The 17,667-nt window shown below is 36.2% G+C and overlaps 1 protein-coding gene across 2 annotated transcripts in view; it reads left to right on the top strand.

The window, feature by feature from the left end:
* Positions 1-17,667, top strand: part of IFIH1 (interferon induced with helicase C domain 1) — a 56,434-nt gene that overhangs the window by 14,479 nt on the left and 24,288 nt on the right. For both annotated transcript variants that reach the window (XM_081814298.1, XM_081814299.1), the window contains exons 4-5: positions 11,237-11,341; positions 16,718-16,938. In XM_081814298.1, the coding sequence (XP_081670424.1) occupies positions 11,237-11,341; positions 16,718-16,938 (326 nt within the window). The remainder of the gene's footprint in view (positions 1-11,236; positions 11,342-16,717; positions 16,939-17,667) is intronic.

The following is a 17,667-nucleotide window of genomic DNA, read 5'->3' on the forward strand; positions in this document are numbered from 1 at the left end:
ATGTGGATTTGTCACATTTTAATAAACTTCCTTGGTAGGACACCTGACATCTCTGTGGGTTACCAGCTATTTTCTAAATCCACACTAGAAAGAATCGAAGACAGGACTGAGGCTGGAAGATGATCCTGTATCTTGAATGAGGGTTTTTCATCAAAGGTTGCCAGCAATGCATCTCATCAGCCTGTAGCTTATGTCTCTATGGAGGATTCTGAGTCTTAAAGTGAACAAAATTAAAGGCAAAACTTTAAAAATGTTGTTTTTCTATGAGTTAATGTAAAACTTAAAGTTGCATGTTGTGAAAAAAAAAAAATCTAGATCTCAATAATGGCCTTAGAGGACAGAAAGGGATTTTTTCCCCTTGTGTTCCCTCTCTCCCTCTCTCCCATTTGCCCTCTGTTCCTTTGGATTCTTTCATTTAACAAATATTTATTTAACTACTACATGCCAGACATGTACTGTTCAGTGTTCAGTACTGCCAAGATAGTGGGGGAATGTAACAGAGGTGGCTTCTTGCTCCCGTGGAGCTTTCAACTGACGGGCATGTCAGTCAACCAGTGGTCACTGCATAGTCACAGTAAGTGCTAGTAACATTCATACAGTAAATGCAAGGACAGCCTATTAAAATATATATACCAGTCTGAGAACATGTGGAAGTATAGTACACTGTACAGTGATAAGGACCCCACCCAATTCACAGACTTGAATGACCTTCTGGTCTGTAGGATCCTCGTGATGTCTGGACTTCCCTGTGGACTTGAGAGCCAGACAGACCAATCCATTCTGGCCCTTTTCAGAGCAATAACAAAAGGTAACTTATTTATGAAAATGTAGTTCCTTTGCTTTAGGTCTTAGACACCACTGCTGATAGATGCTATGGGTCATTCCAAGTGTTTGTCTCTTTCCTTATTGCTCTCCGGAACTAAGAATTACAGATATAAATAACTTGTAAAGTACCATTAGCCCAAGAAAGTTACTGGTGTCCTTTTGATTGAAGTTTTTGTTGCAAAAGTTACCGTAGAAGGATTTTGCCCCTACAGGCATCCTTTCATAGAATTAACAGTCAAAATAAAGGGGAAAATATCCCATAGTCTGTACTATGCATTTGTATAATTTTGTTTGCGTATCTTATCGGTATTGATAATGTATAATCCTTATTTTGAATTCTAATATATAGGGTTAAGATTTCATATATAGCTCAAATATAGTCAATGCTACGTTGAAAGAAACTTATTGCTTAAGCTGCACACATTCTATAAATATGAATTTTCATATGCAGAAGGAAAAAAATGTAACTCGAATTATTTCTAATTTTAAATTGACTCCTCTAATTTTTATTTCTGAACAGGTTTCTAAAATTTTTTTTCAGCGCATAATAGTCTTGGTGCATACAAGGGGTAATTATTTATAGTTTCAATGCAAAGATTCCTTATATATTGTTTTTTAGCCCCTTTGACTCCTTAACACACCTGATGGGTAAGATACGCTACCACTAGTAACAGTCGCCTGCCCTGAAACCAATTTTAAACCCATTTCTCCTTCACTCTTGGGGTGATATATCAGGATTCCCTAGGAGGCAGCTCTGGAGAGTGCTTTTGTCATGCCTCCACCCTGGGGACTGATATTTGTTCTTCCTTCCTCCTTCCAACTACTTCCCATTAAAAAGTGGTTAATAATGAAGATACACCAATTTTTAAGACTTGCCTTCTTCTAAATTAACACAATAATTTCTAAAGGATGTTTGAATAGTTCTCAGACAGTTAGTAGAATTTTAATGCTGGATGTTATAGTTCTGCTTTCTAAAGTCACTGGTCATCTCTTATAACAAGAAAATATTGGAAATCTGTGCTGTTTCTCTAGACCACACCTCCCTAGAAAACATCAGAGGGACAAAAAAGCCACATTCATTTTCTTCTGTTGAAAATAACTTTAGGAAATACGAGGCTATCTGGATCATTTTAATTCTGTATGCTTACAGTAGAATTGATTGTACAATCATTTTTAATTTAATAATCTGCTATTGCTTTCTCAAAAACAAGTAAGTAGTTATTTTACACCGACTTTTACATTACACTATTTTAGGAATTAATGCCTTAGAATAAAATGAAAGCAAAGCAAAAGAGATTCAAAACAAAATAAAACTTTTATTTGCAGTGAACTTACTTTGATGAAGAGTTTCCCATAAAATCTCTCAGACTTCTTTTATCGTTCTATGTTGGATCTTCCTGTTATCAAACGAGAAAGTGCAAGTACCCGAGATTGGCCAGCAGAGGGCGCTTTTACATTATAAAGAGAACGGAATTCACTGTTCCAGGGTGGAAGATTATAATGTAACTGTAGAGTGTGCCATATGTGAATATACAGTGCGCATGACTGTGAATGCATGTGTATATTTTGATTTATATATTCGTTCACGTGAAGATTTTAAAATTCCACCCCAGCTAATGAGCTTACCAACCTGCTTGTTTTCAGACTTTAATACCTTCTTTTTCATATTCCCCCATATGTTCCACTCCTTAGGTTTATCCGGTGACATTATGCTTTGGAATATATTGTGGATATATTTTGCATAGATCATGTTCTGTAGGAGGGGTTTAAAAATTGACCTTTATAAAACAGCCTCCTTCTCCCTGGCCCAATCTGTTATAGCACTTTTTTTGTTGTTGTTTTGTTTTGCCTTTTTATAGACCAAAGTCCAATCTTAGATTTGGTCTATACTAATTTCTGTAAAAATGCCACAAAATTTATCCTTGCACATGAGGACCAGAATAATGTTTTATAGCACCAGCCTCTAGAAATTTAGAGATTTTTAGAATCTCTAGAAAAAAAAATTACCATATAGCACTTGAGACCTTAGTGGAAAAGATAATTGATATAGCAGCATATAAGATGGTGTCAGAATTACCCACACTATTACAGGATTGGTTTGACTTCAGGTAACCATCCTTCACTTCTTTTTTTTTTTTTTTTAAGATTTTATTTATTTATCTGAGAGAGAGAATGGGAGACAGAGAGCACGAGAGGGAAGAGGGCAGAGGGAGAAGCAGACCCCCTGCCGAGCAGGGAGCCCGATGTGGGACTCGATCCCGGGACTCCAGGATCATGACCTGAGCTGAAGGCAGTCGCTTAACCAACTGAGCCACCCAGGTGCCTGCCCAGAAAGTATTTTTTGTTTTTATTTTTATTTTTTTTAAGATTTTATTTATTTATCTGAGAGAGAGAATGGGAGACAGAGAGCAGGAGAGGGAAGAGGGTCAGAGGGAGAAGCAGACCCCCCGCCGAGCAGGGAGCCCAATGCGGGACTCGATCCCGGGACTCCAGGATCATGACCTGAGCTGAAGGCAGTCGCTTAACCAACTGAGCCACCCAGGCGCCTGCCCAGAAAGTATTTTTTATTTTTATTTTTTTTTAAAGATTTTATTTATTTATTTGAAAGAGAGAGAATGAGAGAGAGAGCACATGATAGGGGGGAGGGTCGGGAGGGTCAGAGGGAGAAGCAGACTCCCTGCCGAGCAGGGAGCCCGACGTGGGACTCGATCCCGGGACTCCAGGATCATGACCTGAGCCGAAGGCAGTCGCTTAACCAACTGAGCCACCCTGGCGCCCCCATCCTTCACTTCTATATTTTGCTACATTTAGTTACATTAATTACTGGGCATCAAAAATACTACTGAGGCAATCCAAAAGGCAGATATTAATTTGAGTTGAAAAAGAGAAAAAGAGAGAACCGGCGAGAGAGAGAGAGAGATAAGCTGCTGTCCCTGCTGATGTCAGTGCTGGCTAACAGTTAATATAGGTTTGTATTTTATTTGAAACCTCCCTGGAACTATGTAGGTTAGTTATATGACTTCCAATTGCTTAATAGTTCTATGAGGGTTATTGTTCATCTCTCAGGATGGAGGACATAGGTATTTTGACAGAAAGAATCTCCCCGGTGTGCAGCTAAGACGTGCTGGATTTATTTTCATGACATCCTTTTAGGGCTACAAACCTCAAGCGTTTTTTGTTTTGTTTTGGTTTGGTTTGGTTTTTTTTAGCACCATTTTAACAAAGATGACAATTTTAATTTTAATTTGATGCTTAGGCCTTACCTTCTCTATTTTGGCATGTGAATGAGGACTAGCCAGAGAGTGAGTTAGTCAGGTCTTATTATTGAGAGAACCAAGTACTGGGGTATTGCCCTCACCCTCAAGGAGTTTATAACCCAGTTCCGGAAAACAAGTTCCAGGCCCCCAGAGAAAAACAGTTATCTATCCAGAGTGAAGGAGACCATGTTACAGGATAAGGAGGGAAGACTTGGGAGGAAGGAAGACCTAGAGACAGCCTCCCTAAGGAGGAATCGGAGACATCCGTTCATCCGGTCCTGTGTTGGATCTGTGCACAGAGGTGGTAAGCAGCGTTTCAGACTGCATGGACACTATGAACAAGGGTGTAGTTGTAGGAAGATTCAAAATATGTTTAGGGTGGGGGGTGTCCATGAGGGGGGCTCTGCATGTGTGGGAGCAGGACTTTTAAGGAAAGTCTCTGTACTTCTACTCAATTTTGCTATGAACCTGAAACTGCTCTGAAAAATAAAGTCTATACAAGATGAATCAAACTGTAATAAACACATCAAAATCCAGCTGTAGTAAACACAGCAAAATGATACAAAAATGCAGGGAGCAGTTTGATTAGAGAGGAGCATTTATGCGGGGACAGTGGTAGGAGAGAAGACTTCTCAGATCGATCAGAGTTCATGGGCTTCTGTATGGTTTTTACAAATGATTTCCCTAAGGAAACAAAATACTCTGAACAATGATGAAATACTAGCACAGTGTGCACCAGATCATTTCAGATGATGTTCGTAGGAGAGTCCTTCATCGGAGGACTGTGTACCCTGGGGAGCTAGAGCTGGCTGCCACTAGCTTGCCAGAGCCAGAAGCACCCATTTCTTCCCAGTTCCACTCTGTGACGTCACGCTGGTAGCTTGAAATCAGCCCTGGCAGGAATATTTACACCATGGAAATTAGCAGGCACTTTGAAATCATGTTTTTTGTTTTGTTTTGTTTTTACCTCAAAAAGTCAACCATTGAGTATTTACCAGGACACCTTTAAATGTTTCTTTTCCCATACTCTCCTCAGGCTTGCTTAAGCCTGCCTAACTTGAATAGCTCTTCCTGAGGGGTGCTTACCAGCCAAAGAAGTTTCCAGTTGGTCTTCTATCTTGCCTTCCCTAAACCTTGCTAGTGCCAAGACTCACTTCCCATGTGGTCATCTGGCTTTTCACTCGTAGCTGATTTACTCTGAGACTTTTGGTCTCTGTTACTGACTAGGTCACTCTAGTGAGTATGGTTATTATCCCCACAACCCTGTATTCTAATAACTATCTTTATAGATGGAGATCCAAGTCCAAAGGCTAAAGGGCATACATGATACAATTTAAGCCAACACTATTACTTACACACAATTCAAATTTAATTCTGACTGAAACATTTCAGCAGTATAAATTCTATAAACAGGAGCAAGGAGCTCCATGGATAGCCATGTGGGCCTGTGGCTCTAGGAGAGTTTTTTCTCTTTGGGGAACTCATTTCCTAGAAGCTTGGATCCAGGAGAGAATATGCAAGGTGGGTGGAGGTGGCTTCTCTCCATTCTGCGGGAACACATGTTCCCTGGCACGGAGAGCAGAATCTGACAGACCAAAAATGTGAGCGTGTGTGTGTGTGTGCGCGCACACGCACAAATCCATATACATAGAGCTGAAAATAAAAGTCATCTATTTCCTCTCAAAAAAGATTAAGGATAAGTTATTTCAAAAGAAAAGGAGTGTTTGAGTGTTAGGATACTTTGCATTTTAGAAAAAAAAAAAGACAAGAGGTCTTAGCAATGTGTCTGATCCAATTATAGGAGCCCACAGAAAAGCACAGAAAGATTCAAAGGAACCCACAGTGGGAGAAGAGTCCAAAATAACTTTATTGGTGGTCTTGAAGAGCTTGGCTAGTATATCTCAATGAGACATTAGAGGAGGAAGGGAAAAGAAAGAGGGTGATAAAGATGCGTCTTAGTCCCAAATGTACTCATCACAAAAAGCCTGCTTTTTCCATATGGACAATACCCAACTGTTGTTCATTTTTAAGTATCAATAAGAGCTATCAAAAAAGGACCCTAAAAAAGAAAGAAGGAAAAAAAGAAAGAAAGAGAGAGAGAGAGAGAAAGGGTATTATAGCTGGTACGAAAGCAAGCACACTTAGGAAGCCCGTGCGATCTTTGTGGGAGTGCCCATAAGTGTACCTGTGTTCGGTTCTTTAGGGTAGTCTTCCGCATTCCAGGCTGCGGGGATTAGGAAGCCAGGCAAGGGGTAATAGCTAAATAGGTGAAGCTAAAATGCATCACAAGGTCAGAACTAGAATAAACATGAAAGTACGGTGACAAGTGAAATTAGACTATTTGCAGACCTTGTAAGCACTACCTCTCATGTGAATGAGATCTGCAGGTGCCCTTCTTTTTTCTCGATGTGCATAGAAGCCCTGGCCCCTTGCACTGCTTCCTGTTTTAAAGCAAAACCACTTTTCAGCAAAGAGAATATATGACAGCCTGAGGCAAGGGGTGAAAAAAGAGAAATATTCTGTGGAGTGGGAAATACATCTAGGTTGAAAATAGGGGGGACATTACCTGGCAGGGATAGAAGTAAGAACCAATTTGTATTTTACCTAAGGAAGCCTAGCTCTTAGGTTGAGTAAACGATGTACTTACCAACTAATTGTTATAATAGCATTTTCCAGCAGAGGGCATACTTTACATTGAAATAGATCTAAAAAGGCCTTCAACCAAGAGGTTTTTTTCATTTGAATTTTTTTAACTTCAATATTTTTGGTTTCTAAATGGTTTAAAAATATTCTAAAGTATTTAAAGTCTAGAAGATGTTAAATGTGAAATTTCTCAGATTCCAGTTAATATTTCTGCCTTATTAGTAAAATATTCCAAGTTGTGATTGCAAAATGAGGCATTTTTTTCTGTGGCTTATGGACTGGTCTTAGACACTTACTATCATTGTACACAGAGCTGTTCTTTTTTTGTGCTGTTTACAAAATTATTACAGAAAATCCTATCTTTTAATTGGATGAGTATCGTTTTCTTTCATTCCAAAAGAGTTTGATATAAATAACTGCTTTTTTTTTTTAACAGTTAGAAATTACCAGCATTTTCTAATCTGTTTTGTAGCCAGCTTTGATATTTTCCCTAGAGGAAATAACACCTATATAAAAGTTAACTAAACTTATTATATAATATAACTCCAATATTCAAAGACCATTTAAGTAGCAACTTCATGAGAATTTAAGATTTGTTTCTCTTCATGATTCATTTCCTTTATCTAACGGAATCATTCTCAAGAAAAATGAGAAAGTAGAAACTGCTACCTATATTAAAAAAAAATTTTAAGAAAAAAAAGGTTAAGTCACTTGTTAGCAGTGGCTGAGCTCAGATCTGGAGGCCGATCTGCTTGACTCCTAGCACAGTGTTCTTTTCATGGTAACACCCTGCCTCCAAGTGACTACTCTATTTTATCTGATCTATTTTAACATCATAGACATGACTTTCTTCATCAGGACATAAGTCCAGATTGACATACTGTGAAAAGTGCAAAGAATAAAACAAAATAATCCTGTATAAATCAGTGGCAGGAATTCTTGGCTTATAAACTCAATAGCCTGGTTTAATTTTGGCATCACATAATCACTTGATCTGACTTTATGTGTGTGTGTGTTTGTGTGATTTTTAAAACATGACTTCTTTAAGTGAATGCAGGAAGAAAATCTCTGGGGAAGACATTCTTAATGTTATGGGAGATTCAATATATTTTCTTTTATTATTAAAGTTATTTCCTTTAGTATTTCTCTTTCTATGAAATAAAAAAAATTATATCAAATGCATAAGAATTCGCTGCCTAGGAAACAAAATTATTTTTGTGTTGAGAAAGTGGAGATTTTATATATCCTCAAAATGACAAAGAAATAAACCTCTATATATTCACTTTCATTTTTATAATTATCTCTAGCAAAATTATTCCAATTAATTTTGTTTAACAAGGATGGGAGTGTTCCTCCTTTTATTTGCGTGCAGAAAAGTAAATTTCAAAATTTGTGTGGATATTTAAATACAAAGTAAATGAAAGTCTATTGATGAAATCAGAAATGTTAGCAAAATAAGACAATCTCTCTACTTCCCCCCCCCCTTGGGAAGATAAACTGTTTCAAGATTGATAGAAAATTTGACATTACAATGAAAATGTCCGTATGCTTTAAAACAACAACAACAATAACCAACTTTCACTTCACTTAACACTTGGCTATAGGATTGTTTGCTTGTTTATAAAGCTTCACACAAATCATCAAAAAAACACTGGAATACCAGGCTTGGATTCAGAAAATGGGGACTTCTCGCTCGGCTCCATTCTAGCTGTGTGATCAGGATAGATCATTTAACTTCTCTGGGCCTCACTGTGTCATCTGTAAAACTAAGGTGATAATGGATATCTACCACATAGGATGTTGAGGTTTAAAGTGTAATTTACATCTGTGAAGGCACCGAGCTCAGTGTCTTCCTGACACATTGCAAATTTGTTTGTAAGATCAAAATAATCCATGTAATACACTTAATAATACCCAATTTTTGGTAGCAACTTTCTTTAATATTTATAAATTAATCATGCACATTGCACTAAACAACTCGCCCAAACTTACATATGTTAAAGCAAAGCTTGGGGAAAACCTTGACTTTACATATATACAAAGTACTTTTAAGATTGTTGTTTAACTGCTAGCGAATAGAAAATGAAATGAAAATCAAGTGTAATTTCCATTTGTGTTACACTTAGTGGGAAATGTAAAGATACAGGGTTAGATTTTAGATAATACTTGTTAGAGTTTTTTAGTATTTTTGGTATTACCTTTAGTTCTCATACCATATTCAAAACAACAAATGAAAAGCATGTCAAAATTTACTTTTTTGCCTCAGAAATCTTAGTCTATATTTCTAGATCTAGAATTATCCTTGCAATGACATTTTCCCCATCTCATTTTACACCTTGCCTTTCCCTTATAAATCATATTCTCTTTTCATCAGTACATCTGCCCAAAACACTCTTCTGCTTGACAGTTCTATCCCACACTCGCCTCTAAGCTTCTAACAAGGCATACCTCTGGGAATTGCAAAGTGCCATATTTAAAGTCTCTCAGTGAGATATACAGGTTTTCCCTTGTGATCATAAGGGATTCCTCAAATCTGAGTTTGGGAGCTAATCTACGACAACTGGTAGGCACAGTATTTTCACATTAGTATATTTATGTTGTGCTAATATACTTAAACAGTATGTATGTCCATTGAGAATTTTTCTACAAATCTCTTACCAGCTTTCTTTTAACTTTTAAGAAAGATGTCTTACATATTTGATTGACGCTGGCTGTAATGCCATTATATTTCCCGCTGACTAGGTTTAATCAAGTCGGAAGGGAGATGTCACAGATGTCCCCGATGCTCAGGGAGTACTAGTCAGCAATAAAAAGGAACAAATTACTGATATAAACAACGTGGATGCATCTCAAATGTGTTATGCTAAGTTGAAGAAGTCAAACAGAGGTTACATACTGTGTGAATCCATTTATGAGATGTTCTGGAGAAGGTCAAACTGTAGGGACAGAAACTAAATCAGGGACTACTAGGGGGCAGCAGGAGAGAAATGACAGCAAAGGAGCCTGAGGAGACTTCTGAAGTGATAGAAAAATCATGCTTGTGATGGTGGTTGCCAAACTGTATACATTTGTCAGACTCATCAAACTAAACCTACCTAAAAGAACAACCTAAAAATAGTGATTATAAAGATACATAAAAGGATAAATTATACCTCAGTGCACCAACTAAAAAAAATAAATAAATAACTGGTTAAGGAAAAAGAAGATACTTGTAGTTTTGAGGAGTTGTACGCTGTCTCTCTCCAGAGAAGTTTTATTGAAAATATACTTTGTGCGTTTTTCAACCATTTCTATTTCTAGCCCTGAATGTGTGACACTCAGACTAGTTTTAAGTAGCTAAAGGCTACTTTAATGCAATTTATTTAGTGCATTTAGGAGCTGTAGCATGAAGTGATAATTATGTAACAAGTATAAATATTATGAAATGTTATTAATTGTAAGAAGAACATTATTTAATGGAACTCGTGCCCTAATGATACGCCAACTCCTTGATTTTTATTTCATTTTCCAGTCATCAGCAATTGAGCTACAGTGCTAAGACCCGATTGTACCTAAGATTACTTAATGGTTATCAGATTCTAGGAGGCGAATTGTAACAGCCCCACTTTAACTAATGGCGAGCCAGGCTCAGAGCAACCTCAACAGCAAATTTCTTAAGTCCTGATTCCAGAGCCGACGTTTGTTGCCATCTTTTATTTACTTTTACCAGTTTAGCAATAGTTCTGATCCTTGTGGATAAGATTGCATAAGTCCTTGGCAATATACTGTAAAGAGGGAAGTCTTCCCTAGAGGAGAAAAAAAAAAAAGAGATTTTCAAAAGGAACTGATACTGAGTACTGAAAACCAGACATCGGGATTAACAAATTAAGAGAATTCTCTTGCCGTTCATCCTAACTGTAACTTTTTGATGGAAGCTTAGTTTAATTGTAGCAAAGGAAAACATTTATTTCCAACCTCACATAAGCTTCCACTACAACTGCAATGCTAGGCTTTAATGAGATTCTTTTTGAGCAAATTCTTTTTGAGATTTTTAAAGTTATGTTTATCACTGAACTGTTATTTTCATAACCGATTAACAGAACCATGTACTTTATTAATTTTTTATACTTTATTAATTCCCTACCAGATTATGTTAAAATAACTCAGTGGTTACTATATAATACTTTGTGTTTCAATGCCATTATCAAGCCTAGATTTTCTTTTCTTGGGCAAAATTTCCATGTGGGGGGACAACAAAAGTGATAAATGTTTACAAGTTTGTATTTACTCTCATATCGGACGTGCATTAAAGTAGGTATATGCGTTTGATTCACTACCCAGCAGCTGCTCATCCATAGTGGGGTTTTTAAATGTTGCTTGCCAGAAACTCTTACCTTTTCTTCATAATCGTCTGGGTGCGCCTTTTCCACTTGCATTGAACTGTATGTACTGTGTGCTGTAGAGGTGTGCAGTTAAAATACGTTTATTCTCAGAAATATTTTAAAAATATTTTAAAATGTTTTCCTTTGCAGAATCAGACACAAGTTTGGCAGAAGGAAGTGTCAGCTGCTTAGATGAAAGTCTTGGACATAACAGCAACATGGGCAGTGATTCAGGCACCATGGGAAGTGATTCAGGTACTGCCTAACTGTTGTGTAAACCTTAAAAACTGTGAAATAAGACGCCATATAGTGGAAAGCATGGGGGCTGTTCGTACCCTCCCTGATGGATTTATGCAATTAAAGCAATTCTTTTCTACAGTTGAAGTCGTTTTGGAACTTTGCCATTCACTTTCTTTAAAAGTACAACTTATAAAAGTCTTAGACTCAAGCTCTCTCATTTTTGGTCCAGTCCTTATCTTTTTTGGTGTAGATAAGAATGTGCACATGCCACATTCCATAGAGTCGGGTCATCCATTTTCTTTATGCCCTCTGTTTCAGTTAAGTGGACTGCATTTAAGTCATGAATGCGGTTTGGTACATGTGTTCCTGTACCCTACTTTTTTTTTTAATCAAAATACGTTTTAAATGAAAAAAATTAATACTGTCAATAAGAAGATTGTGACTCTAGATTAACTGCAGGTAACAAGAGTCCTTTTATTTTTTATTTTTTAAATTTTATTTTATTTAAATTCAATTAATTAACATAGAACATATTATTAGTTTCAGAGGTAGAGTTTAGTGATTCATCAGTTGCATAGAACACCCAGTGCTCATTACATCACATGCCCTCCTTAATGCCCATCACCCAATTAACAGGAGTCCTTTTAAAATGAAAAACTAAAAATTACACATGTAGTTAAAAGAGTTTCAATTTGTCTAAATAGCTTTTGCATAGAAGTAGAGTTTCCAAAAAATATTTTTGTCATTAAATGAGGACTTTATTAAGTGTTTCCCAAATTACTCTATTAGTTGGATATCACACCAACAATAAATGAGAGTGCCTCTTCCCAGTCCCACACTCCAGCAATACTTCCTGTTATCAGAGTGCCTAAATTCTGTCAGTCTGGTCGATTTCCTATTGCTTCTTCCTGTTGTTTGAATGTGCAATTCCAATGATTACTACTGAACTAAAATGTTAACATTTTCTAAGAAGAGGTGATAGATCCTCGGGTATCTTTTATACACCTTTCCGTATTTGTCTGTGCATTTGAACTATTTCATAATTAGAATTAACAAATTATAAACAAACAAAAAATGCTTTGCAATGTGGCCAGCTAAGAATCAGTAGGAAACTGGCAAATTAAGAAACACAAATTACTTTATTATTCATTTGTTCTCTGATTGAGTTGTAGAAAACACTTGGAGAATATTGTGTACTTCAGATTCCCCTGCATTGTCAGACGAATTACAGACATTTAGCTAGAGGAGTCCTTAAGGGACAGAATCGTTTACATAAAAGTGGTCATCTGCCTTAAAAGCTTTCCAGGATTTTAAAGGGTTAATTCATTTTCTGTTTACTGCACTCAGTGTTTATTAAGTTATTGCCCTGTGCTTATTTCTGTGGGTTGTATTTGATTTTTCCATACTTGTTATACTGTTGTTACATTTAATAATTAACATTTCTATTAAATTTTATTGATGTTAGAACTCAAAATATGCTCTAGCTAATATTTAAAGTCTTTATGGTTGTTTTAAGCTTCTGGACTTCATCCTAATTTTTGTTTGTCTAAGTAAGGGCTTTTCAACAATATTCATTCATTCAATAAATATTAAATGGGTATCCTCTATGTGCTGGGCATTTTGTCTATTTAGCGCTGTTAGCAAATGTAACTATTTGCTGATTTTCAGTCCTCAATGTGGCATGAAAGACGTGATAAATCTGAACACAACCTACTTTTAAAAAGCAAATACATTTTCAAAGGCAAATACATTTGAAGACAAACACATTTTCAGAGGACACCCATTGATGTTCTAGATGGGGTCAGTGCTTAGAAACAAAGAATTACTTTGCATAGTGGGTAGTAAAATCCTGCATTTATAAAATTATGAAATTCTTTTCCCTCAGGTGCATGATATAGACTGAAGTAGAAATCAATGCAAAAAAAAAGGATTAGATAAATTGCAAACTGGTAAACATATGTTGAATTTCTGAAAAGCATTACAATGTTTGGGATAATATTTTAACTTTTGAAGTTGACATCAAAGGAACTCTATCCCATATGTCTTTTGTCCACCTTCAACAATTACATAGTGGGACATAAGGATCATGGATGTGACCCACTACCATAACATTATGTTCCTCTGTGGCAGTGTTATATCATAGTAAAACATATTAATTATGCTCTTAAAGTTTAAATACTCTCATTATGCTATGCAAGGCTTTTTTGTTTTTCTGTCTCTCATTTTTAGAGAGATATACTGCACCTCACAAAGTGGCAATATTTTTGGCAATACACATTGGCCTTATATGTAGAAAGTGTTTCCTTACTATTTCGAGGTAGTACCTATTAATATTTATCCAGCTGGAATGGCGTATTTTTCCGTAGTTACATACTATAGGTAAAGGAATACTTTGTCGATTTCAAACACATGCAGTGACAGACCTTTTCTCTCCAAGAATAACTCAGCTGTCAAAATCAATGTGAGAATGAAATGTGCCACATGGTGTAGTTCCAATAAAATGTTATTATTTAAGTCCTATTTGATTTTATTTTTTGACCACTTATATGGTATAGTATAATTTCCAGGTCTTCAATCAATATTTGTTGTAGAGGAAGGGCACAATGTTATTCAAAGCTTGTGCATATTTTAAATACCACATTCATTATTGCATTTAACTGATTTTGCTTTTTCAAAGCAAGCCAAAGAGAAACAAAAAAACAAACAAACAAAAACCCAAACATTTCTTTTATAAAGGAAATTGGCTCCTAGCTCATTGACACCAGCTCAGTTCTCTCCTTCTGGTGACAGAGAAGAGAAAATTCTCTTCTCATTGCTTATGTGGATAAATTCTTCCATCCCTATGTCAGAGGATGTGATAAGGCAAGAATCAGGCTGAATATTTAGCACTCACCCAGCTCTTCTTTGGATGCTGTTCTCACAATGAATCCAACTCTCATTTTTTTTTCTATGTTCACTCTGTGCTTCCCTTTTAAACTTGGGGCTACCTATCAAGTTTCCCGGACTTGACTCAAAAGTACAGATGCGAATTGAGCTATCTATCTAATAGCCAGACATTTTCAGTGGCAGCATTATAGTACTTTAGACTCTGAAGTCCTTGGACACAAGGACTATATTCGTGGGACTGCATGGCATGTAATAGGTACCCCGTAAATATTTGCTGCAGAATGAACTAGTGGTACATGATGAGTTAAGTAGCAGAGAAACAACATGAGTTTGGCTCCAGAATCAAATTTTGAACATGAATGCCCTTTTAACATCTTAACTCATCTTACATGTATTAGTACAATAAATATCTAAGATGCGTAAGTGGTATCGATGTTTTACTCATTTGACTTCGTCTTTGATTACTTGGGGAAGAGACAGAAAATTGCTCTAAGTTTCCCTTTTTATTTTGTGTTACCCAAGGATATAGTAGTAAGCATGAAAAACAAAAAAGGAAACTGATTATTTAAAGGGGTACCTGCAACTATTGCGAGGGAAGCAGAATTTTATTATTTTTTTTAAATCCATGCAAAAATATACCGAGAGTGAAATTAAAGGGAATTTCCTAATCTTTTTTAAGGAATTTCCTAAACTAAATATCAATTTAGCAAAAGTAAATTCCTGGATCTTGGTATTAAACACAATTTAAAGTACATCTTCCTTTGCAAATATTCTTGCTCTTTGGGAAAAGTTAGGTAATCAATGCTGGGAATATAGGTGGAATATTAGGATTTTGATAATCTATGAAAGCCACTTAGCAGAGAAGTAAAGATATTCTTAAATAAATTTGAACCTTACATAAATATAGTAGACGATGAATGATTATGATTGCTGTAGAGTTCAAAGCAAGCATGGAGAGCAAACTTGTAAATGTATTTCTTTAAATGCTAGTGATCTGAAATGGGTTTTTCCTGAAAATCATATTAAATGAATCAGCAGATGATCCAAAGATAACTTAAATGTATTGCTTCTTTGTTTACTCATCCATACAGAAGGCAAATTTCCTGCCAGGTTAGTAGATGACTCTTACTAAGTGATGTTTGGTGTGAATTTTCCTACCTGTGCAGATAGCGGTCACAACAAGCTAAAACCCATTTAAATAGAATCATCCAGTTGCTGAAATGGACCCATCAGCAGCTTTTGTGAAGTTAATGGGATTTTGTTAGTTTAGTTTTATTGCATTCATTGATAAGAGAAGGGACACTTCATGTGTAATGAAGTACTAAGTGCTGTCATTTCATTTTTTCTTATGATTACATAAAGCAAAATATGGGCTTTTAAATTGATATAATATTTATTTTACTGCATTCCACATGATAGATTATACATTTTTAGATCTTTTTCCCCTGGCCAATACAGATAAATATGATCACTTTTAAACAAAGTATGTTTAAACCAAGGTATGTTATAACAATTTTATTCTAATGTTCAAAAAATTAATACATGTTAGTACTTTATGAGAATTTTAACTTTAGAAATCTATGTTAATTGGAAATATTTTTAATATATCACACTTTGAGTTTCAGGAAAATATGAATACGTGGAGAATACATATAAGGAAGTGATAAAGATCGCAATTTAAAACTAAATGCCAAAATTAGTCACAAGTCAGTTTAAATCAACAGAATCGTTTTTCATCTTTTAATGAAAACATATCAGTTAAAGGCTTACATGGGAGAAGTTTTTCCCCTTCTCCCTAAATATGGCTTCTGTTTAATCTACCTATCTCACATGGCAAAAATAGGATTTTGTTTTGTTTTGTTTTGCCATTTTAGATATTTGAGATAGGTAGATAGATAGATAGATAGATAGATAGATAGATAGATAGATAGATAGCCAGGCTTTTGGGTATTTGGTTGTCAGATAAAGTTTTTCAAATGAGGGAAAGTACCATTAGCTATAATATCTTCTTCGCAATAAAAAGTAAAGGGGAGTGGTGATACAGAACGATGACTCATTCTTTCCCAGTTCCTCTTGATTCGTAGGTGGCAAGACTATAGAGAAACAAGTAGGGCAGAAGGGCTCAACAAAGAACTGGAAAGCCTGATGCACTAAGAATCATTCCTGCCAATCCTATACAGCAGCCCTTCTTGCAATTTCCCCTGGCTTTGCCCACTCTGTGAAAAGACTCTCCCATGTTGCCTCCCCTCCTGTCCTTCATCCTGTTAATTCACTCCCTCTGCACCTCTGCCCCCAGGCTACTTCCAGAATGGGGTGCCTGGGTCGACCCTGGAGATGCCAACAGAGAGCTGACACCCATATGGTACAGAAAATAGAAAAATGGATTGGTTTGGACACATGAAAAGGAATTTAAATCACAAGAAGCCTATGCTGGGTTTTAGACTTGCTAGCCTTAGTTATTTTATTGCCCGTTCCCTTATTTTTCTACCTTTTAATTTCCTTCAGATGAAGAGAATGTGGCAGAAAGAGCATCTTCTGAGCCAGAACTGCATCTCAGGCCTTACCAAATGGAAGTCGCCCAACCAGCCTTGGAGGGGAAAAATATCATTATATGCCTCCCTACAGGGAGTGGGAAAACCAGAGTGGCTGTTTACATTGCCAAGGATCACTTGGACAAGAAGAAAAAAGCATCTGAACCTGGAAAAGTTATAGTCCTTGTCAATAAGGTATCCAAATAGCACATAATACCACAGTGTTTATTTTCACTTTATTTTTCTGACGCATTTGTAAAATGACATATATAACAATGGATCACGCAGACTTAATGTAATTAAGAGGAATGTCAAAATAAGTAATTTATTTTATTTTAAATCTTTGCTCTTACAGATGTATGTAATATCCAAGTTATTAGCTTTTAAAATGAATTTTTTCATAACACCAGAGCATAAATCAAATAGCTGTTATTTATGTGTAAAGAATAATACATTTACCCAGATATTCTTTAAGGTTAACTGGCACTAATTTAAGTTATCATGTCTGTGGACATGAATGACTTCAAAATATTACTGGAATCTAGGATCAGATATTGTTTTTTGGAGTCTCTTTAACTGTTGACCCTTAGTCAAAGGTGGCAAGTCCTCCTTACCAGAATATATATCATTTGTTTGAAGACAAAGAAAAAATTAAGTGACTATTTGGCTGATCTAAATCAAGTTAAAAAGGAAAATAGAGGGACGCCTGGTTGGCTCAGTAGGTTAAGTGTCTGCCTTCGGCTCAGGTCGTGATCCCAGGGTCCCAGGATCAAGCCCCACATCGGGCTCCCTGCTCAGCGGGGAGCCTGCTTCTCCCTCTGCCTGCCGCTCCCCCTGCTTGTGCTCTCTCTCTGACAAATAAATAAATAAAATACTTTTTTAAAAAAGGAAAATAGTTAACTAACTTTCAAGAATTATATATAG

This window comes from Leptonychotes weddellii, chromosome 3, assembly GCF_054177405.1.
Source record: "Leptonychotes weddellii isolate Sample4059 chromosome 3, ASM5417740v2, whole genome shotgun sequence".
Lineage (NCBI taxonomy): Eukaryota > Metazoa > Chordata > Mammalia > Carnivora > Phocidae > Leptonychotes > Leptonychotes weddellii.